This window comes from Rhamphochromis longiceps, linkage group LG16 (assembly GCF_057381845.1).
Source record: "Rhamphochromis longiceps isolate RC_006_pf linkage group LG16, R_longiceps_female_GT1.1, whole genome shotgun sequence".
Classification (NCBI taxonomy): domain Eukaryota; kingdom Metazoa; phylum Chordata; class Actinopteri; order Cichliformes; family Cichlidae; genus Rhamphochromis; species Rhamphochromis longiceps.
The window spans coordinates 7,231,343-7,253,393 of NC_140572.1; the positions used below are offsets into that span (position 1 = coordinate 7,231,343).

General features: G+C 40.5%; 1 protein-coding gene across 9 annotated transcripts in view; it reads left to right on the plus strand.

Moving 5' to 3' along the window:
- neb (nebulin) overlaps positions 1-22,051 on the plus strand; it is a 70,111-nt gene that overhangs the window by 4,941 nt on the left and 43,119 nt on the right. For all 9 annotated transcript variants that reach the window (XM_085383426.1, XM_085383427.1, XM_085383420.1 and 6 more), the window contains 38 exons: positions 114-221; positions 339-443; positions 539-643; positions 796-900; positions 11,499-11,603; positions 12,253-12,357; positions 12,449-12,556; positions 13,008-13,124; positions 13,462-13,563; positions 13,648-13,755; positions 13,846-13,950; positions 14,068-14,166; positions 14,680-14,784; positions 14,891-14,998; positions 15,093-15,206; positions 15,303-15,500; positions 15,655-15,762; positions 15,875-15,973; positions 16,105-16,209; positions 16,381-16,488; positions 16,580-16,891; positions 17,008-17,214; positions 17,314-17,418; positions 17,515-17,622; positions 17,709-18,020; positions 18,151-18,357; positions 18,438-18,542; positions 18,666-18,773; positions 18,865-19,176; positions 19,299-19,505; positions 19,609-19,713; positions 19,875-19,982; positions 20,076-20,387; positions 20,480-20,686; positions 20,794-20,898; positions 20,997-21,104; positions 21,198-21,509; positions 21,590-21,796. In XM_085383426.1, coding sequence (XP_085239552.1) covers positions 114-221; positions 339-443; positions 539-643; positions 796-900; positions 11,499-11,603; positions 12,253-12,357; positions 12,449-12,556; positions 13,008-13,124; positions 13,462-13,563; positions 13,648-13,755; positions 13,846-13,950; positions 14,068-14,166; positions 14,680-14,784; positions 14,891-14,998; positions 15,093-15,206; positions 15,303-15,500; positions 15,655-15,762; positions 15,875-15,973; positions 16,105-16,209; positions 16,381-16,488; positions 16,580-16,891; positions 17,008-17,214; positions 17,314-17,418; positions 17,515-17,622; positions 17,709-18,020; positions 18,151-18,357; positions 18,438-18,542; positions 18,666-18,773; positions 18,865-19,176; positions 19,299-19,505; positions 19,609-19,713; positions 19,875-19,982; positions 20,076-20,387; positions 20,480-20,686; positions 20,794-20,898; positions 20,997-21,104; positions 21,198-21,509; positions 21,590-21,796 — 5,664 coding nt within the window. The remainder of the gene's footprint in view (positions 1-113; positions 222-338; positions 444-538; positions 644-795; positions 901-11,498; positions 11,604-12,252; positions 12,358-12,448; positions 12,557-13,007; positions 13,125-13,461; positions 13,564-13,647; positions 13,756-13,845; positions 13,951-14,067; positions 14,167-14,679; positions 14,785-14,890; positions 14,999-15,092; positions 15,207-15,302; positions 15,501-15,654; positions 15,763-15,874; positions 15,974-16,104; positions 16,210-16,380; positions 16,489-16,579; positions 16,892-17,007; positions 17,215-17,313; positions 17,419-17,514; positions 17,623-17,708; positions 18,021-18,150; positions 18,358-18,437; positions 18,543-18,665; positions 18,774-18,864; positions 19,177-19,298; positions 19,506-19,608; positions 19,714-19,874; positions 19,983-20,075; positions 20,388-20,479; positions 20,687-20,793; positions 20,899-20,996; positions 21,105-21,197; positions 21,510-21,589; positions 21,797-22,051) is intronic.

Here is a 22,051-nt window from a genome sequence, read left to right on the forward strand (position 1 = left end):
ATGTATATATACACATTTATTTGACTTTTTACTTGCTTTTACTTGTTGGTTGTTTTCCTGCTTTGTATGACATTAATTACTTACTTAAATTTTATGACCGTTGTCCCTGACAGAATAAGTATCGCCAGGCTTATGAAATGTCCAAAGGGACACCGCCTGCCATCGTTACTGATACGCCTGAAATGATTCGTATCAGGAAGGCCCAGGAGCAGCTTAGCGAGGTACTCTTTAAGATATGATGAATACACTATAAAACATAAAAATATGCCTCTGGTCTCAAATATGATTGGATCTTGCTTTACTGAGGAATAATTTGAAATAACATGCATTATCTTCAGGTTAAATACCGTATGGAGGGAAACAAAGCTCGGACAACCAGCTTGTACGACGGTGAAGCAAGAGAGATTGCCCACGTCAAGCATGTATCTGAGCTGATCAGCAAGGTAAGTTACCCAAATCTCCCAACATACAAAGAGAATGAATAAATATGACGTTAATGCTGATTGTATAACACAAATGCTGTTGTTATCTCTTATAGGTTCTGTACAGACAGAAGTGGGATGAGACCAAGGACAGGTACCTGCTGCCTCCTGATGCTCCTGAGCTGGTTCAGGCTGTGAAGAATGCTGCTAACTACAGCAAAGTAAGTCCAGTGTAGCATTCAAGGGCTGACTTTTAAGTCCAAAGTTTTAAAAAAAATTCCAAATTACATAATTGCATAATTTAACAATTCTATAATATCTGTTAAAATGTTTTATATTCACGTAGTAAGTGATAACGTTACACCTTGTTCAGAAACTTTATACCGAGGCCTGGGATGAAGATAAGACCATGTACTACCCCTACAGTGACAGTCCTGAGCTCCGTAGGGTGGCCAAGGCTCAGGAGGTCCTTAGTGATGTAAGTAAAATTTATTATCTATATCTGTCGTGTTATTCAGACTTTCAATGTGTGTTTGTGGTTATTATATCTGCAAAAAACAAAACACTGTATTGAGCCAGCCTCTGCTTTAATGTGTCTGTTTTGATATGTCTTATAATATGATATATACTATATTATAAGTTGTTAATTCTTCAAATCTATACATTTTAACTATCTCTGCATCATTAAATTGCTTTTTGAAAGAACAAAAACATTTTATACAGACAAATAAAATTACGCAAATTATAACATAGAATTACACCACCTAGAGCTTTCTATTTTAGACAGTTACTAGTGTTATTTCTTGTAGTGTTACAAGACAATTGACAATTACCACACTGTTAATTACAAAACACGTATGGTGTGTGTAAAGATGTTGAAATGTTCCTCTCAGTGTCCACTTGTTTGTGCTGACTCGGATGTGTCATACATCACAGTTTAACTTACATTTAGGACAATTTACAATTAGAGCCCAACTGATATGAGATATACAGAAGAGGACTAGGGTCACTGGGGAAAAAAAGTGGGCACATCATTTTTTTTTTCTTTTCCAGAATTCTGAGGAAAATGTCAGAATTCTGAGATTAACCTCAGAATTCTGACTTTTTTTCTCCGAATTCTGAATATTTTCTCAGAATTTTGACTTTTTTCTTGGAATTCTAACTTTTTTCTCAGAATTTTTTTTTCTTAGAATTCTGACTTTTTTCTTAGAATTCTGACTTTTTTCTTAGAATTCTGAGATTAGTCAGAATTCTGATTTTTTTTCGCAGAATTCTGACTTTTTTCTCGGAATTCTGACTTTTTTCTCGGAATTCTGAGATTAAAGTCAGAATTCTGAGATTAGTCAGAATTCTGACTTTTTTCACAGAATTATTTTTTCTTAGAATTCTGACTTTTTTTCTTAGAATTCTGAGATTAGTCAGAATTCTGTTTTTCCCCCTCAGAATTCTGACTTTTTTTCTCAGAATCTTGACTTTTTTTCTCAGAATTCTGACTTTTTTTCTTAGAATTCTGACTTTTTTCACAGAATCATTTTTTCTTAGAATTCTGACTTTTTTCTTAGAATTCTGAGATTAGTCAGAATTCCGTTTTTTCCCCCTCAGAATTCTGACTTTTTTCTCAGAATTTTGACTTTTTTTCTCAGAATTCTGACTTTTTTTCACAGAATTCTGAGATTAAAGTCAGCATTCTCACTTTTCTTCTTAGAATTCTGACTTTTTTCACAGAATTCTGACTTTTCTCTTAGAATTCTGACTTTAATCTCAGAATTCTGAGTTTTTTCTCAGAATTCCAACTTTAATCTCAGAATTCTAGAAAAGAAGAAAAAAAGACATGCCCGCTCCCCCCCCCTCTCTTAGAATTCTGACTTTAATCTCAGAATTCTGACTTTTTTCTTAGAATTCTGAGATTAGTCAGAATTCTGTTTTTCCCCCTCAGAATTCTGACTTTTTTTTCTCAGAATCTTGACTTTTTTTCTCAGAATTCTGACTTTTTTTCTTAGAATTCTGACTTTTTTCACAGAATCATTTTTTCTTAGAATTCTGACTTTTTTCTTAGAATTCTGAGATTAGTCAGAATTCTGTTTTTTTCCCCTCAGAATTCTGACTTTTTCCTCAGAATTTTGACTTTTTTTCTCAGAATTCTGACTTTTTTCCTTAGAATTCTGACTTTTTTCACAGAATTTTGACTTTTTTTCTCAGAATTCTGACTTTTTTCCCCTCAGAATTCTGACTTTTTTTCTTAGAATTCTGACTTTTTTCACAGAATCCTGAGAATAAAGTCAGCATTCTCACTTTTCTTCTTAGAATTCTGACTTTTTTCACAGAATTCTGACTTTAATCTCAGTGTAACACACGATACTTTACCACTACTGAATGTAGAGAAAGTTAGGATCTTAGGCTTATGGCCTCTAGGAATCGACTAAGGAGCGAATGACACACAGCTAAAAGAACAGTCAACATTTATTCAAAACAAAACCAAAAACAGTCATTCAACAGTTCACAACAGTTCCAATTGTCCATATTTGTCAGTCTGTGTATTCAGTTTTAGAGTTCAGAGTTCAGTGTTCAGAGTTCTTTTCAGTCTTTTCAGTTCAGGTGTGTGAGTGTGTGTGTATAGTGTTAATGTTAGTAGTACTACCCGGGTAGTGTATTGTTCTGAGATCTCATAAGCTTATCTGTCAAGAAGTAACGCAGTTGTCACTTCTAAGTAGGCTGGAAATCTTTCCTGCATCGCAGCTGGGGATCCGGAATCCTGGCTCGCAACTTTAGACTCCAACAAAAAAACCAACCGGAAATGAACAAAAAACACAAAAACAGAGGTACATCAGCATCAACAAAAAGTGTCCGCGTTTCCCAACAAGCGGAAAAGTAAAATCCAATTTGTGTCTTCACACACAATCCTTGTTCAAGAAAAAGGTTAAGGAAAAACTCTGTGAGTAGCTCCGACCAGCATACGTAGCCTTAGCGCTATTCTCCTTCTCTATAGTTCTCAACTCAAGTTCACAAGCACTAAACAATCTCATAGTGCCACCTACTGACATTCTTGGGGAACAGCAGTTCATTTTCATGAGGCAGATTTTAGGTGGGTTACATCCCTCCCCCCCTAAATGGGCATGCATCCCTGCATGACAGCAGTCACTTTAAATGGTTTTTACTCTACCAACACATGGGGAAGGGTTTGAGTCAAGGGCACGTGAAAAAACCTGATCAAGACTGTTTAAAAGAGAATGCATCACTAATGTTAAGGGATTTCCCAAGGTGTTGTAGGTTAGTCTGCTAGGTTCAGTCCTGTTCCTAGTTGACCGCCTGATTTCTCTTGTTTCTGGAGGTTTTTCATCTTTAGCAACTTCTGCCTCCAATCCATATCTATCACTCCCCTCTTTTCCATCCGACAACCCGGTTGTTTCAGTTTGGTACTGCTCCTGAGTTACGTCAATAACCTTTTCCAAAGGTTCAACATCATTTTCTGTAGCTGGATCTATATCAGCACATGAATCATGAACAGATGAATATTCCTCATTAACAATAACACCTGTTTCTTTCATTGGAGGGTCATTTCCAATGTCATTTCCACTAGAACCTTGAAGTGAACCATCGCCCTCATCCAGCTCCACGGGTGCAGAATGAAACTCCTTTACTGCAGGGTTTAGATCAGACTCGTCCCGGTCCACACTTTGTTCTGACACAGACTCAGTTGCTTTGGGGATTTCACTGACAGTAATGAAAGCCGGGTAATTGACTTCTTCGTAAACTACTGGAAAGTCATAATCCACAATGTCATTATCACCCAGATAATGATAGTCTCCTTCAACTTCAGAAAATGGATTCTCTTTGGAGGTGTCGCCTTTGGGTGTCTCTTTCTCTTGGCTTCCATGACTGGGTTCGATTGGCGCTGAGCATGACAGAAACCCACACGGTAACAGTAAGTCTCTATGCAGTGTCCTCTCAGGCCCATCTGACTTGAGTGGAGCAACAACATATACAGGAGAGTCATTGAGCTGTTTTACAACTTTGTAGACCGTCTGACTCCATCTGTCAGCTAGTTTGTGTTTCCCTCGTATTCCAACATTCTTGACAAGAACACGATCTCCAACCTCCAAGGTGGATTCTCTCACTTTTAGATCATATCTTGACTTATTGCGTAGGGCAGTTTTCTCGCTATATTCCACAGCAAGTTTGTAACTTTCCTGTAGGCTTTCCCTGAGCTTCTTCACATATTCACTGTGAGTTACACTGTCCTGCCTACTCACATTAAGTCCAAAAGCCACATCAATTGGAAGATTTGGCTGTCTCCCAAACATGAGCTGATAGGGTGAATACCCAGTTGTGTCATTTTTTGTGCAATTGTAGGCGTGAGCCAATGGCTGCACATGATCACGCCATTTTAGTTTGTCGTCTTCTTGGAGTGTTCCAAGCATCCCTAGCAGTGTACGGTTAAACCGTTCTACTGGATTACCACGGGGATGATAGGGGGTTGTTCTTGATTTTTTTATGCCTAACATTTGGCATAAGTTTTTGATGACTGCAGATTCAAAATTACGGCCCTGATCACTATGCAACCGCTCTGGTATGCCATAGTGAATGATGAATTTGTCCCACAGGGCCTTGGCAACGGTCTTTTCCTTCTGGTCTGGAGTTGGCACTGCAACAGCAAACTTCGTAAAGTGATCCGTTATCACCAGAATATTCTTTGTTCCTCGGCTATCAGGTTCTAGAGACAAATAGTCCATGCACACCAACTCAAGTGGTCGACTGGTTTTAATATTTACCAGTGGGGCAGATTTCTCAGCTCTAGCCTTGCGGCGGATGCACCTTTCACATGTTCTGATTTTCATTTCAACATCTAGGAACATTCGGGGCCAAAAGAAACGTGTTCTCACAAGGTCAACAGTTCTTTCCAATCCCATGTGACCTACTGCATCATGAAGACTTTCAAGAGCTACTTCCCTGTACTCCTTCGGAAGCACTAGTTGAAAAAGAGTCTGGCCCTGGCTCACTCGTTTCCGGTACAAGACATTATCTATTAGGGACAACTGATCCTGTACTCTTAACATGAGTTGGACTTCCCTTTCCTCCTTTTGCCTAAGACGATAGGAAAGGCGTTTTCCTGTATGGACAAGGTCTATGACTCTGCTTATTATAGGGTCACGCCTTTGTTCTGCAGCCCAATCTTGTTGGGAGAGTTGAGGAAGAGTGCTAGTACCAGTCAGAATGTCGGCTTGAACAAACTCGTCAGGTATCGCACTTGCATCCACTGCCAAACACTCCACTGCAGCAGGTAAGTAGTAGCAGTAGTGGTAAGTAGTGTCAGGAGATATGTGTACTTGGTGCTTCTCGCATACAGCTTTTAGAGCATCCTTTGGAAATGTTGCACTATTTCCCTCTTCCGTAAACTTTGCAATGAATTGCTTTACTCTCTCATCCTCAGCAGTTGTACTGTCATCAGTTTCAACAGAAACATGCGGCCGTCTCGATAATCCATCCGCATCCTGATTTCTTTTTCCGGCTCTGTACTGTATGTTGAAATTGAAATTCGACAAAGCAGCAAGCCATCGATGTCCAGTTGCATCAAGTTTAGCAGATGTTAACACGTAGGTCAGTGGGTTATTGTCAGTCATGACAGTGAAGTCAGCTCCATACAAATAATCAGCAAACTTGTCAGTAACTGCCCACTTCAACGCAAGAAATTCAAGTTTGTGAGTGGGGTACCTTCTTTCACAGTTAGACAGCCCTCTGCTAGCATAGGCAATGACTCTTAACCGACCATCTTCTTCCTGGTATAGGGCTGCACCAAGTCCATGTGAACTGGCATCGGTGTGTAAAACATAGGCTTTTCTGGGGTCAGCAAACCCAAGCACTGGTGCAGATGTCAACTTCTCAATGAGGGTCGTGAAAGCTTCCTCACATGAGGGAGTCCATTTCTCATTAAAAGGACTGTTCAAGTCGCCGTTTGACGGTGATTTGTGGTGTTTCAGCTTCCTGGCAGGGACATAACCAGCTGTCAAATCATTCAATGGCCTAGCAATTTTAGAATAGTCTTTGACAAACCTGCGATAATAGCCAGTGAAGCCTAAAAATGACTTCAGTTCTGACAGGTTTGTGGGTCTGGGCCATGTGGTGAGGGCAGATATTTTATCAGGATCAGTCTTCACTCCCTGTTCTGAGACAATGTGTCCTAAATACCTCACTGACTTTTGGAAAAAGTGACATTTCTCAGGTGAAAGTTTGAGACCAAATTCTTTTAGTCTGTTCAGAACTCGCAGGAGCCTTTCTTCATGTTCCTCCAAAGTATTGGAGAACACTATAAGATCATCAAGAAAGACCAGTACTTCCTTGAGGTTCATGGAGCCCATGCATTTCTCCATAACTCTTTGAAAAGTGCTTGGAGCATTAGTGACTCCTTGGGGCATCCTGTTGAATTCCCAAAACCCCATGGGTGTGACAAAAGCCGTCTTGTGTTTATCCTCTTCTTCCACCTCTACCTGGTAATATCCAGACTTTAAATCCATAACAGAAAACCATTTGGATCCTGACAGAGCTGTAAATGCCTCTTCTATATTGGGCAAGGCATAAGCGTCTTTGATCGTCTGGTTGTTCAACTTTCTGTAATCCACACAAAGGCGGATCTGCCCATTTTTCTTTTTCACAACTACAATTGGTGAAGCAAATGGACTCTCGGACTCTCTAATAATGTTGCTGTTGCACAGCTGCTCCAAATGAAGGCGGACAGCTTCATAATCAGAGGGATGAATGGGCCTTGGCCTTTGTTTAAAAGGCGTTGGATCAGAGAGCCGAATCTTATGTCTCACCACTGTGGTGTGACCATAATCAAGTTCACCCCTAGCAAAAACATCAGACACGGAATTCAGCTTCTCGGCGATCCTGTCTTTCCACTCGTTTGACAGGGGTGAGTCACCAAAATCGAACTGGATTTTGTCACTTGGTTGTACTTCGTGGGTGGTGTAACACTGAGCATGTTTCTGCTCTGAACTTCCAGTTCGATTCATACATTCAGACCTCGCAGGAGAAACTGAAAGTGGGACAGATATCGCTGCCAAAGGACGGTGAGCTGGCAGAATGATATCATGCGTTGTCTCATTTTTTAGGAGAATGGGAACTTTGAAGGATGTCTGTCGTGGCTTTGACATTACATAGCTGGAAAATATCAAGCCACCTGGTAGGCTGGACTGGCTGTGGGGTTCGACTAGAAGAGTGGATCCAGGGCCTGCACAGACATTTCTGACACGACCATTTAAGGCTATTTTCTGACCAGCTGGAATTACTAAGTTGGTTTTACATTGTGACTTGACTGTCCCCACAAAACTATCAGTTTTTGTTTTACTTCTGTAGATAGCATGCAAATGTCTAATGAGAGGGGCGTAAGCACAATGCTCAGGAATGGTCATTTGCTCATTGAAGTCCTCATACAAGACGTCAAGGGCATTTGTACCAATGAGGACTGGAATTTCCGAATTTGCTCTGTGATCTGGGACAATTAAAGCTAGAATAGTTACAACTTTGTCCTTCCCCGTGAAACTCTGTGGGAAAGTGATGTCAACTTCAATGTACCCAAGATAAGGGACAATTTGGCCTGCAGCACCTTCAACCTCTAACAGATCATTTAATGGCAAAAGAGGATGAGAAGGTAAGTGGGTCAACTGAAATGATTTTGAAATTGTGGTAACCTGAGACCCTGAATCAATGAGGCAACCATGTGATAGTTCCCCAATCTTAACCTCTGCAAGAGATCTTGATCCAACTAATCTATTTGGAAGGTGATTCGGAATGGATTCAGCATGTTGTTGTTTACTTTGACATCTCTGTTCTGACTTGGGACTATTGTGAATGTTCTTGGTTCCCGTATGTCCCCTTACCGGAACCTGCTCCAGTTTAAAGCTTGACCCTGCTGCTGGGCTTTCCATTCTTCCTGTCTGGCTTTTAGTTCTTTGTACTTTTGATCAACCACAGCCTTGTTTATAGCATTTTCACAGTTCCTGGCTATGTGGCCGTCTTCACCGCACCTAAAACAGAACCAAGCCTTGGGCTCAGCTCTCACTTGGGTTCGTGGTGGAATTTGGTGTACCAGAGTTTCAATTACAGGTACGGGTGGCTCTTGTGTTGTTTCCATTGCTTTAACTTGTCGCTTTCTTTGCTTTTTAGATGGTTTTGTCATCAGTTGCAATTGCAGTTCTGCAACCTGCTTCTTTAGACTCTCAGTTTCAGAGATATAGGCCTGCAATACACTTGCACTTGGGTCAGTGTGATGTGGGAAGTCAGGGACAGAATGCATGTGTGCAATTGGTTTTATCTTGGTAGGCCCAAAATGACGTTGCATCCGGTCCAGCTTAGAAGCCCTTCTGTCCTCTTCAGTCCTCAGCTCTAGCAGAAGCTCTGCAAACTCAGGCGTGGTCTCTTTCTTTAGTTCCAGTTGCAGGACCAAGTTATGGTCCCAGCAACCCCGTTTGAACTGCTTTAGCAAATGTCGACTTGCATCTGCTGGAATCACACCATTCCTGCTTACAGCAGTGTTAAGGAGAGCTTGCAGCCTCTGTAGGTAATCAGAAGCTTTCTCACCTGGATTTTGATTTGTGTTCAGGAACCTTGCAAATATCTCCTCACCATCCTCCACAAGACCATATGCAGAATCTAACAGCCTGACATATTCTCGTGGATGTGCTGAATAACTAAGTTGCTTCACAACATCTGATGCTGGGGGAAGAAGACTCTCTAGTATTTTCCTCCGCTGAATGTCAACTGGAGTGCCATCATTGAACATTAGTTCAACATGTAAACACCACGTTTCAAAATCCACTTCTCCGGGGGTTTTTGGCACACGGCCTGAGAATGAGCGTAACCATTTGGATTGGCCATGTGTAGCGACAGAGTCATTTCTGATTACATGTTCCACTACTATACGCTGTATCTCTGGTGGGTTTGTTACTTCATCTGTCACCACTGGAAGTCTGGTTGGAGTAGTCTTTGGTTTAACAACTCTACAAGTCTGAGATTTAGTTGAATGGGTGACTGGCTGGGATGTAAGGGGCCGTCTGTGGTTGTACTTTAACTTTTCTGTCTTTATCAAGGGTGTAGTACTGTGGTCAGAATAACTGTCAACACTTTCATCACTTGAGTCAGCCAAAACAGGGTCTGGAGTTTGATGGAGTGCTGGCATTTCAATGCGACTAGCCTGCCATTTTACATTCTTGTTGGTCACATTTTCAATCTCAAGGGGAAAATCTGACTCGTTATCCCCCATTGTAATCTCTGACTCAAACTCAGCAATAACAGTTTCCCCACAATCTGGTTGTGCATTTGGGACCCTCAGAATCCTTGTTACCACCCCATACTTCTCTAAGGAAGCAATAATATCAGCATCAGAATCGAAACTAGTAACTCCAGTAATACTGATGGACCGTTTAAAATCCACCCCGTAATTCTGTACCAAATCCATCTCTTTTCAATGTTGTCTTAGTTGAAAGCTTATCACAATAAATCACAATCTCAAAATTAACTATGCTATTGCAGAATGCTATAATTTCAATATTAGCTGTGTCTTAATCGCTCCTGGCTGGCTCGCCACGAAAAGGTACTATGTAACACACGATACTTTACCACTACTGAATGTAGAGAAAGTTAGGATCTTAGGCTTATGGCCTCTAGGAATCGACTAAGGAGCGAATGACACACAGCTAAAAGAACAGTCAACATTTATTCAAAACAAAACCAAAAACAGTCATTCAACAGTTCACAACAGTTCCAATTGTCCATATTTGTCAGTCTGTGTATTCAGTTTTAGAGTTCAGAGTTCAGTGTTCAGAGTTCTTTTCAGTCTTTTCAGTTCAGGTGTGTGAGTGTGTGTGTATAGTGTTAATGTTAGTAGTACTACCCGGGTAGTGTATTGTTCTGAGATCTCATAAGCTTATCTGTCAAGAAGTAACGCAGTTGTCACTTCTAAGTAGGCTGGAAATCTTTCCTGCATCGCAGCTGGGGATCCGGAATCCTGGCTCGCAACTTTAGACTCCAACAAAAAAACCAACCGGAAATGAACAAAAAACACAAAAACAGAGGTACATCAGCATCAACAAAAAGTGTCCGCGTTTCCCAACAAGCGGAAAAGTAAAATCCAATTTGTGTCTTCACACACAATCCTTGTTCAAGAAAAAGGTTAAGGAAAAACTCTGTGAGTAGCTCCGACCAGCATACGTAGCCTTAGCGCTATTCTCCTTCTCTATAGTTCTCAACTCAAGTTCACAAGCACTAAACAATCTCATAGTGCCACCTACTGACATTCTTGGGGAACAGCAGTTCATTTTCATGAGGCAGATTTTAGGTGGGTTACATCAGAATTCTAGAAAAGAAGAAAAAAAGACATGCCCGCTCCCCCCCCCCCGGTTGCCCTAATCCTCTCCCGTACTAATCCTCTTCCGTACAGATAGGATCACAAAGTATCGATCTGATACTTTTTGACCTTATCCTCTATCAGTGACGATGATACTTGGTGATGACCAAGATTTAAGAATCGGCCAGTATTTTTTTCTTTCAGACACAGGAAAAAATTTTCTCCAACATTCGTTGTGTGTTGTTACATATGAGTTGTTATTAAGATAATATGTGACTGCAGTTTAAAGATAATAATATTTTAGTGCCATGACAAGTCGCGTAACAAAACCTTACGCTCTGCTCAGATCAGCTGGTTGGTGTGATTGTGCTGTTCCAAACACGTTGCTAACAAGGAAGTTGCAGAGCGCCCTCTGGTGATAAGATAGAAAAGACTCAAAACTCGTAATATCGTTGGAGGGTGTTTCCTCCATCTCTTAATGTTTTAATTTGATTATATCGGTAAATACCTAATATTGAAAATTATATATCGTGCATGGTGCTATATCAGGTCAAGCTCTTATTACAGCTGTTATCTGTACGTCTCCTTCCTCTTGGGTTCTGTGTTGTTAAACTTTTTTCCCGATGCATGGAAATTACCAGTCTATTTAGGTAGAGGCAAACTGTGCATGAAAGTCAGGTATTGATGTTGACGAATTGAGCGTCTTAGTAAATGTTAACTCCTGTTGTGATTGACAGGTTCACTATAAGAAGGGCCACCATGAGCGCAAGGCTAAGTATACTTCCTTGCCTGATCCTCCTGAATTGGAGCTGGCCAAGAGAGTGTCCCAACAGCGCAGTGATGTAAGTAACAATTTTAAATCAAACAAAAACCAATATGACTGAGGTAGATATACTGATGAATTTTTCTTGTCATTAAGCTAGAAATATACATAGATCAGATATTTAAGTCCACAAACTCTTACTGAAAGCAATGTTCAGTGCTTTCAGTTAATAAGAGTAGAGGAGTATGCACTACAGACAGTGAGCAGTGATTGGGGCAGTGCAGTTTTAGTTTAGATCAAAATCCAAAATACCATAAATTCAATATGAGACCAGTACACAATTATTTAATCCATTGTATAGTCTATCCATCTATCTGTATAGTGCATCTGTTTTCGCTAGACTCATCAACTTTTCTAGGATTAACAGTGTTCATCCCCTAACTAGACATGGGAGTAATAAATATCTTTGCTTATTTTAGAGTCAGAAAACTGGGCCTTGCACAGTGTAAGCACTGAAGCAGGAGCCCCAGACACCAACCAACCCTGAGAAAGGGATCAGTCCACCTGCTCTCTGATATTAGTAGCAACACTAAGCTGGGTGGGAGAGGCTAACAATGACAGGAATTCCAATCATTCCTAATGTGTTTATATAAACATATGAGATTTATTCATTTGTCCTTTAATAAAAAAAAAACCTTCTTATGTTAATTGCCATCTTTTCCTCACAGCTTAAGTACAAGGAAGATTACAATAAAAATGTAAAGGGTCAGTGGTGTGAGACTCCTTACTTCGACGTGGCGACTGCCAGGGTGGCAATGGAGAACCTCAGCGACGTAAGAATTCACTATTTAAAGGAAAGGATTTCAGATTTCTGCTTTTCTTTGTCCTTTTTCTGTACATAACTGTTGTGTGTTTTCCTTTCAGAGAAGATACACGCAACATTATGAGGATACAAAAGACCAAATTTATTTCATGCAAACAGAAACACCCACTTATGATGCAAACAAGAAGGCTCGTATTGCTGCTAGTGAGGTAAGCGCGAAAACACGCATAAACACAAAGGTAACACAGTATTTTTATAGGCCCGATCTCATGCGGAAGACACGACAGAGAGTTGACCCATGTCTCAGAGCAGTGTGTGAGTCAAGAGACTCAGTCCACTCTGACGCAGGGATACACTGTATTGTGCCCACACTGCATGACTGAGAGATCCACATTTGGTTTACTGTCACCATGCACATTACTTTACTAGCACGCAGGAATAAAATGCGAGTCTGTGTGACAAAGCTTTTCAGTTGCTCTGCACCTCATAGCCACCCACACGTTCACACACAGGGGAAACATGCATCGTTTTCAAGAAATGCGAAAGACACACTTCTTAGCTGGCCAACCAACTGTGCCATCATTTTGAACCATGTGAACACACCTCATTATCACACTTTCCTCTCTTTTTTTACTCACAGTGATCTGTTTCTGTCTTTAGGTCCAATACAAGAAGGAGTATGAGAAGAAAAAAGCACAGTCTGACTACAACACGCTCCCCGCCACAGAGAATCCTCTATTGAGGCAGCTCAGATATGCTGGCACTATCCTCAGTGATGTAGGTGTTTAAAAAGCCCTGTGCAGAAAGTTTATTTTTCTTCTGTGACAAAAGATAGACCTTTTGCCTTTTCAGGAAAACTAAATTATAAAATCTTAGGCGGTTGTTTAATTATTGCTTAAATTACCGGGCCAATTGCCCTGTTATTGTTGGGATAGAGTCCAGCCCCTCCCCACGACCCTGAATTGGATAAGTGGAAGTGAAATACATAGTGTTTGCTTGTTGTTTGCAATTACTCTCCTGTAGTTTTTCCTGTACCACAAGTATGTATGTAGCTGCTCATATATTTTTTTTATCGTTGTTTGACTTTGTTTTGTTTTTGCCATTTCCTTTCCAGAAAGTATATAAGGCTAGCTATGAGAAATCCAGGGGTTTCAGCATCAACTACTGTGACACGCCCAAGTTTCAGATGGACTCAGTACTTAAGCAGTTCTCTGATGTAAGAGAGCTCGTTGAGTTAAAATTTCTTTGAATATGAACCACTTATGTTTCTCTTTTAACACACGTTTTGATTTTCTTTTAGGCACATTACAAAAATAAGTATGAAAATGAGGTGAAGGGCCACTACATTGGAAGCTATGAGGACCTTTATATGCTTCACTGCCAGAAAGTCGAGGAAATGAAAAATGAGGTTTGTGCATTAAAAAATTTGAGCATGTATTAATATATTCCTCATCAAGCCTTTCCTCATAACACAATATTTACTTTTTGTATTTCACAGCAACTATATAAATCTGATTATGAAGACATTAAAACTAGATGCTTCTTTCCTCAAACACTTACGCCTGAATACGAAGCTGGGAAGAAACTTCATCAATGCAACGATGTGAGTAGTCGCTGATTATAAAACTGTTCTTTGCAATAAAATGGATCCAGGTTCTTTTTGGATTTCTTATATGTATATGGACAATTATTATTTTTGTTTTGATCCTTTGGTTTTCAGAAAGTTTACCGGCAACATCCAGACACAGTGAAATTTACACAAGTGGTGGATTCACCAGTTCAAGTTCAAGCCGCCATCAACGCCAAACAGCTAAGTGACGTATGTACCTTTTTTGGACCACTTCCTCTTGGTGCTAATGTAGGAAAGTCTAGAATTTAAACTGGTACAGTAAAGCTAACAAACACGCACTGAACATTTAGGTGATACCTGCATATAATAGTAACATTAATGTGACTATTTTGTTTTCTCGGTGTCCATTTATGGCCTGGAATTCTTGCAATCACCAGCTTGTGTCAATCCAATTCTCCTAGATATGCAGATCACCTTTAAATTTGCTCAATCATCTATGAAGCCCAGCTGTCTTTCTATGGGCGCCATGGAAACTGGAGAGCCATTTCTCTGTAGTATAAATAGAAACAAGCATTCAGTTGGCCCAGAATAAACCCTGTGATCAGACAGGGGTTGGGGAGGTGGAGAAAGCAACTGTCACCATCTCTGAGCCCTGATAGCACACTACTGCCCTCCAGTGACAGAAAGTCAAATAACAGCTTATCAGAAAATATACCCTGAGCAGTACTGACACAATAATATTACCATTTTGTTCTTCTGCAGTTAAACTACAAGGCAAAGTACGAGGAAATAAAAATGAAGAACAGTCTACCCCCAGACTACCCCTTCTTCATTCAGTCCAGAGTTAACGCTTTTAACCTCAGTGATGTAAGTAACTGCGATATTTGCATATCTCTAAAATTTAACTCGTATCAGCTTTGATTTCTCATACTGTCGATTTCAATTTCCTGAATGGCACACTTTCTTCTTGCAGAACTGCTATAAGTATGATTGGGAGAAAACCAAAGCGAAAAAGTTTGAGATCAAAGGGGATACCATCTCAATCCTTGCTGCCCGTGCTCACACAAACGCCATCAGTGATGTAAGTATCCTACTTCAACAACTGCTTCAACAGATAAATTACCTGCAGTACCTGTTATGTATTCTAATCCATGATAAATTCTGTTCATTACTAGGTTAAATATAAAAAGGAGTATGAGAAGAACAAGGGAAAGATGGTTGGAGCCCTCAGTATTAACGACGATCCGAAGATGCTGCACTCTGTCCATCTGGCCAAAATCCAGAGTGATGTAAGTTATTAGTTGATGTCATATTTTTAATAAATATTAATTTATGGGGGTTAAAAAGAAGGGCAACTGAGTAATCTCTTGTTTATATCTTCACAGCGTGAATACAAAAAAGACTATGAAAAAGTAAAGACCAAGTATCATACACCACTGGATATGTTGTCAGTCACCTTGGCTAAGAAATCCCAGGCAATTTCCAGCATGGCTGGTTACAGGAGCATCAGCACCAACTATTTCCTTCCACCTGACAGCGTCCTGCTGGATCTGGCCAAGAAAGCCAACGTTATCCAGAGTGATGTAAGTCCAAACAGACTTTAGAGACTCCAACTGCTCAGTTTTGCTAAAGTTCTGCTTTTTTCATCATAATATGAAAACATGTCCTGATGTGCTATTGTGGGCTTAAATATTCATCAACATTTGTTTTGGTTTTGTGTGTTTCTCTGCACCAAAGAATGAGTATAAGGCTGACTACAACAGCTACACCAAAGGTACTCCATGGGTCCCATATGGCTCATTGGAAGTGGAAAAGGCTAAGAAAGCTGCAGAGATCCTCAATGAGGTATGTGTGCAACATGGCTTCTTTACATCTGCTCTCATGGTAATAACAAAATGCATATTTCAGAGCTGATAGGTCATTAAAATAATAATATTTATTTACTCTTTTCCTTCAGAAAAAATACAGAACACACCCAGACAAGATCCCATTCACATCTATCGACGACCACCCCATCATGATGCAGGCCAAAGTCAACCAGCTTCAGAGGAGCGATGTGAGTCAAGTGTCACTGTTCATACTGGAGAACGAATTCCTTCTGCATTTTTCCAAGATCCCTTTTAGGAAGATTCTTGTTTGCTCTTACTTTCTTTTAATTTCTGCTCTGTTACATTTATTCTTTTATAGCTGTTCTACAAGCGAGGTCTAGAGGAGATCCATCAGAAGTACTCTCTGCCCCCGGATGTCCCAGAGTTCCTTCAGGCCAAGTGCAATGCCTACAACATCAGCAAGGTGACGAATGCACATAAAAAAAGCTAAATAAATAAAATATTTTTTCAACTCACTTTTAAAACTTATATAACTGTATATCGCCACAGTATGTGTGTGCATCTGTTCATGTTTGCGTAAAGCTATAATGGATACATGCCTTAAACATTGTTTATATGTTTTATGTGATTTCAGAATTACTACAAGTTTGCTTGGCAGGAGCTGATTGCTAAGGGTTATGACCTGAAGCCTGATGCCATCCCTATTGTTGCTGCCAAAGCTGCCAGACATGCTGCCAGTGATGTAAGTTTTCTGAAAGACCAAATTTGCTGCACTTTTTAAATAATTGTTACATATAAAAAACTAGGGAAGCTCCATGTGCTTTAACTCCTAGGTCCAGTACAAAAAGGCTTATGAGAAGGCGAGAGGCCACCATGTTGGCTTCCGCAGCCTCCAGGACGATCCTCTGCTGGTTCACTACATGGAGGTGGCCAGAATGCAGAGTGACAAGAACTACAAGAAGGACTACCACAAGGCCAAGCTGAAGTATCACACCCCAGTGGACATGCTCAGTGTGGTTCAGGCTAAACATGCTTCAGCAGTGCAGACCTACATTGGCTACAAGCAGCACCACCATAAATACTTTCTTCTCCCTGATGCTATGGGTCTGCAACTTGCTCGCACCATGAACTACAATTCCAGCGATGTATGTTATTAACAATGCTTGTGACTTAATGGCAATATAAACCGTATGGACTCTCTAAAAATGGTATTTGGTCTGACAATAGTTTCTTGTTTTCTGGGTTTTTTTCTATTTCTCAGCACAACTACAAGATGGATTATGAGACCTCGGTCAAGGGTATTGGCTGGGTTCCAATTGGTTCTCTGGAGGTTGAAAAAGCCAAAACGGCAGCAGCAGCTCTGAATGAGAAAAAGTACAGACAGCACCCTCAAACCATCAAGTTCACCAGTGCTACTGACTCCATGAGCATGGAGCTGGCTAAGACCAATGCTAAGATCATGAATGTGGTGAGAAGGACAAAACAAAATAATGACTTATGCTACATATCTAAAATTTAGTCCTTTTCAGAGAAGAAATAAATTCTTGCCTTCACTGTAATTACACAGAAAGAGTACAAAGCCAGCGGAGAGAAGTTCATGCACACTTACAATCTCCCTCCTGATGCCCCCCAATTTCTGCAAGCCAGATACAATGCTGCCAACATCAGCCAGGTTAGCTGCAGATTGATTTAAGCACATATGAAACATACAAAGAAATTTAATTGTGAATGTTTTTGTAACAATATCGCTGATTATCTTTTTGTTTAGAATTATTACACTTATTCTCACCGCCAAGATCTGCTCAAAGGACATCACATGAAAGAGGATTCCATTCCCATCGTAGCAGCCAAAACTTCAAGAAACATTGCCAGCAATGTAAGCTGGAATTATGCTTTTCATAATAATTTTTAAATGTTAATGCATTTAATAATATTACTTATATTGCATTTTATTTAATACAGTACAAGTATAAGCTGGCCTATGAGAAAGAAAAGGGCCACCACGTTGGCTTCCGCAGCCTCCAGGATGATCCTCTGCTGGTTCACTATATGCAAGTGGCAAAGATGCAGAGTGACAAGAACTACAAGAAGGACTACCACAAGGCCAAGCTGAAGTATCACACCCCAGTGGATATGCTCAGTGTGGCTCATGCCAAGCAGGCTTCTGCTGTTCAGACAATGGCTGGATACAAGAAGATCCCCCACAGCTTCTTGCTTCTTCCTGACAACATGCACCTGCGGCTGTGTCGCAACATGATGGAGATTCAGAGTGACGTGTGTATTCTTTTCATCTTATTATCTTTATATATTGGTCTCATCCTGGAACAACATATATAGCATTACATATATGTATATATTTGATTATGACCTTTGATTAATTTAGATTTTCTCTAAATACCCACAGAATGTCTACAAGTCAGATTACAACAGCTACTCTAAAGGTATAGGATGGGTCCCTATTGGTTCTCTGGATGTTGAAAAAGCCAAAACCGCTAAAGCTGCACTGGATGAAAGAAATTACCGCCAGCACCCCAGTAATTTCAAATATACAAGCAAGACCGATGCCATGAACATGACTCTGGCTATGGCCAACACTAAACAGATGGACATCGTAAGAATCCCTTTTCTTAACAGAAGATACTTATGTAGAGATTCTTTAAACATTCACTGTTGTTTCTTTTTTCTGACTAGACTACATACAAAGCTTCTGGAGAGAAGTTCATGCACACCTACCATCTGCCATCTGACTGCCCCGAGTTTCTCCAGGCTAAGTTTAATGCCCAGACTATTAGCGAGGTTAGAGCACAAATTATTTAACTGAATATGCAAGTTGAAGCAATAGCAATTTCCTGAGGTTCAAGGTGTATATGAGCATAGTTGTGCAAAAAGTTGTTGTAACACTTTGCTGTTTATTTGCAGAGTCATTACAGGCACAAGTGGGTGGAAGACATTGCCAAGGGATATGACATGAAGCCTGATGCTATTCCCATCCTGCATGCCAAGCACGGCAGGCATATTGCCAGCAATGTATGTAATAAATGCATGTAATAAATTTAACTAAATTTAACTGTAAAAAAGAAAGAATCAACACATCACTTTTTCTTTTTTTTTTCTTTAGGTCCAGTACAAAAAAGATTATGAGAAGGCGAGAGGTCACCATGTTGGCTTCCGCAGCCTCCAGGACGATCCTCTGCTGGTTCACTACATGGAGTTGGCAAAGATGCAGAGTGACAAGAACTACAAGAAGGACTACCACAAGGCCAAGCTGAAGTATCATACCCCAGTGGACATGCTCAGTGTGGCTCATGCCAAGCAGGCTTCTGCTGTTCAGACAATGGCTGGATACAAGAAGATCCCTCACAGCTACTTGCTTCTCCCTGACAACATGCACCTGCGGCTGTGTCGAACCATGAACCTCCAGTCAAGTGATGTAAGTAGCAAAGATAGTCATATGTATGCCATTTTAAAAAAATAATAAAAACCAGATTTGAACTACAAAAGATCATTTATCTTTACTTTGGAACTAATTTGCGTCATGACTTTTTTTTCCAGAATGATTACAAATCTGACTGGAATAACTTTGTCAAAGGCACTGGATGGGTCCCTATTGGCTCGCTTGCTGTTGAAACTGCCAAGGTTGGCGGTCAGATTCAGAGTGAAAATAAGTACCGCACTCATCCATCAAATTTCAAGTTTAGCAAACTGATGGACTCCATGGACTTGGCTTTGGCTAGTGCCAACAACCAGATCATGAACAAGGTGCAGTATTTTCAGATGTGTTGTATAGGGTCTCAAAATAGAGATAGTCTTGTTTGTGATAAAAATTGTGATTGACCCCTTTCACTGATTTCTTGACCTACAGAAAGCATACACCGCAGCCTGGGAGAAGGACAAAGTGACCACCCATGTCATGCCAGACGCTCCTGAGATTCTGCTGGCGAAGGCTAATGCTCTGAACATGAGCAATGTAAGGCATTACAAATTATATTTATTATTATTTATTCAATTATTTATATGATTTAACATCTATATCTTATCTAACCATTATGCTGTAAGCCATGGCTATATAATATATGTATGATCCTTAACTGTAGCGTGACCTTTCTGTCATTGTATATGTTTTCACAGAAACTTTACAAAGCTGGTGTTGTGGAGATGGCTAATAAAGGCTACAACCTCAAAGCAGATGCTATCCCCATTCTGGCTGCCAAGGCTGGCACCACCATTGCCAGCAACGTAAGTAGACAATAAAGCAAATCTAGCAAGTTAAGGAGTTTATTTCCTACAGCCCATTACAGATGCTGACCAAGTGCACATTTATTGTTACAGTACAAGTACAAATTGGCTTATGAGAAGGCGAGAGGCCACCACGTTGGCTTCCGCAGCCTCCAGGATGATCCTCTGCTGGTTCACTACATGCAAGTGGCAAAGATGCAGAGTGACAAGAACTACAAGAAGGACTACCACAAGGCCAAGCTGAAGTATCACACCCCAGTGGACATGCTCAGTGTGGTCCATGCCAAGCAGGCTTCTGCTGCTCAGACTATGACTGGATACAGACACATTCAGCACACTAATGCTCTCCTGCCTGATGCCATAAACCTGGAACTTGCTCGTAACATGCAGTTTATTGCCAGTGATGTATGTATAACAATTTGAATAGATAACAATTTTACACAGTTACTGCCCTTATTGTGCATAGCTGTGAAAAAACAATTGTGTATTCCCCTCAGAACCAGTACAAGAGTGAGTATGAGCACTACATCAAAGGAATAGGATGGGTCCCTATTGGATCACTTTCAGTTGAGACTGCTAAAGTTGGCGGTCAAATTCTTAGTGAAAAGAAATACCGCACTCATCCATCCAACCTCAAGTACAGCAAGCTGATGGACTCCATGGACTTGACTCTGGCTACTGCCAACAATCAGATCATGAACAAGGTGAAATCTTTTAACTTTAATTGGAGAACAAAGCCACACAATATTGTCAAAAACATTGTTCAGAACTGACACTATTATTTGATTTTTCTAATGATTTTTTCTTGCAGAAAGCATACACTGCTGCATGGGAAAAGGACAAACTGACTGTTCATATTATGCCAGATGCTCCTGAGATTCTCCTTGCAAAGGCTAATGCCCTCAATATGAGCAATGTAAGGGGAATCCGTCAAATTAATAAACCTGCTGAGTCTTGTTATTTATTAGGCTGTTAATAATGCAAATCACTTACCTTAGTCATATGTAATTTCAGAAACTTTACAAAGCTGGTGTTGTGGAGATGGCTAATAAAGGCTACAACCTCAAAGCAGATGCTATCCCCATTCTGGCTGCCAAGGCTGGCACCACCATTGCCAGCAACGTAAGTAGAAAATAAAGTAAATGTAGCAAGTCAAGGGGTTTATTTCCTACAGCCCATCACACATGCTGACCAAGTGTGTATTTATTATTACAGTACAAGTACAAATTGGCTTATGAGAAGGCGAGAGGCCACCATGTTGGCTTCCGCAGCCTCCAGGACGATCCTCTGCTGGTTCACTACATGGAGTTGGCAAAGATGCAGAGTGACAAGAACTACAAGAAGGACTACCACAAGGCCAAGCTGAAGTATCACTCCCCAGTGGACATGCTCAGTGTGGTCCATGCCAAGCAGGCTTCTGCTGCTCAGACTATGGCTGGATACAGACACATTCAGCACACTAATGCTCTCCTGCCTGATGCCATGAACCTGGAACTTGCTCGTAACATGCAGTTTATTGCCAGTGATGTATGTGTAAAAGTTTGAACAGATAACAATTTTACACAATTGCTACCACTGTGAAATAAACATTTGTGTATTCCCCGCAGAACCAGTACAAGAGTGAGTATGAGCACTACATCAAAGGAATAGGATGGGTCCCTATTGGATCGCTGGATGTTGAGAAAGTAAAATCAGCAGGGAAGGCCCTCAATGAGAAACTGTATCGTCAGCCTCCTACCAACTTCAAATTCACCAAAGATATGCACTCTATGGACTTGACACTGGCCACTACCAACAACCAGATTATGGATAAGGTACAGAAGAGAATCTGTCATGAACAGTGTTGGGGAGTAACCGAATACATGTACCGCCGTTACGTATTTAAAATACAAAATATGAGTAACTGTATTCTGTTACAGTTACCGTTTAAAAAGGTGGTATTCAGAATACAGTTACTTTGTTGAAATGAATGGATTACACGGCAGTCTTTTCCTGTTTCATAAGACTATGAACTCTATATTTCTGGTAATTCCACGCCGGTGGAAACCCAAACAAAACACGCATTAAGA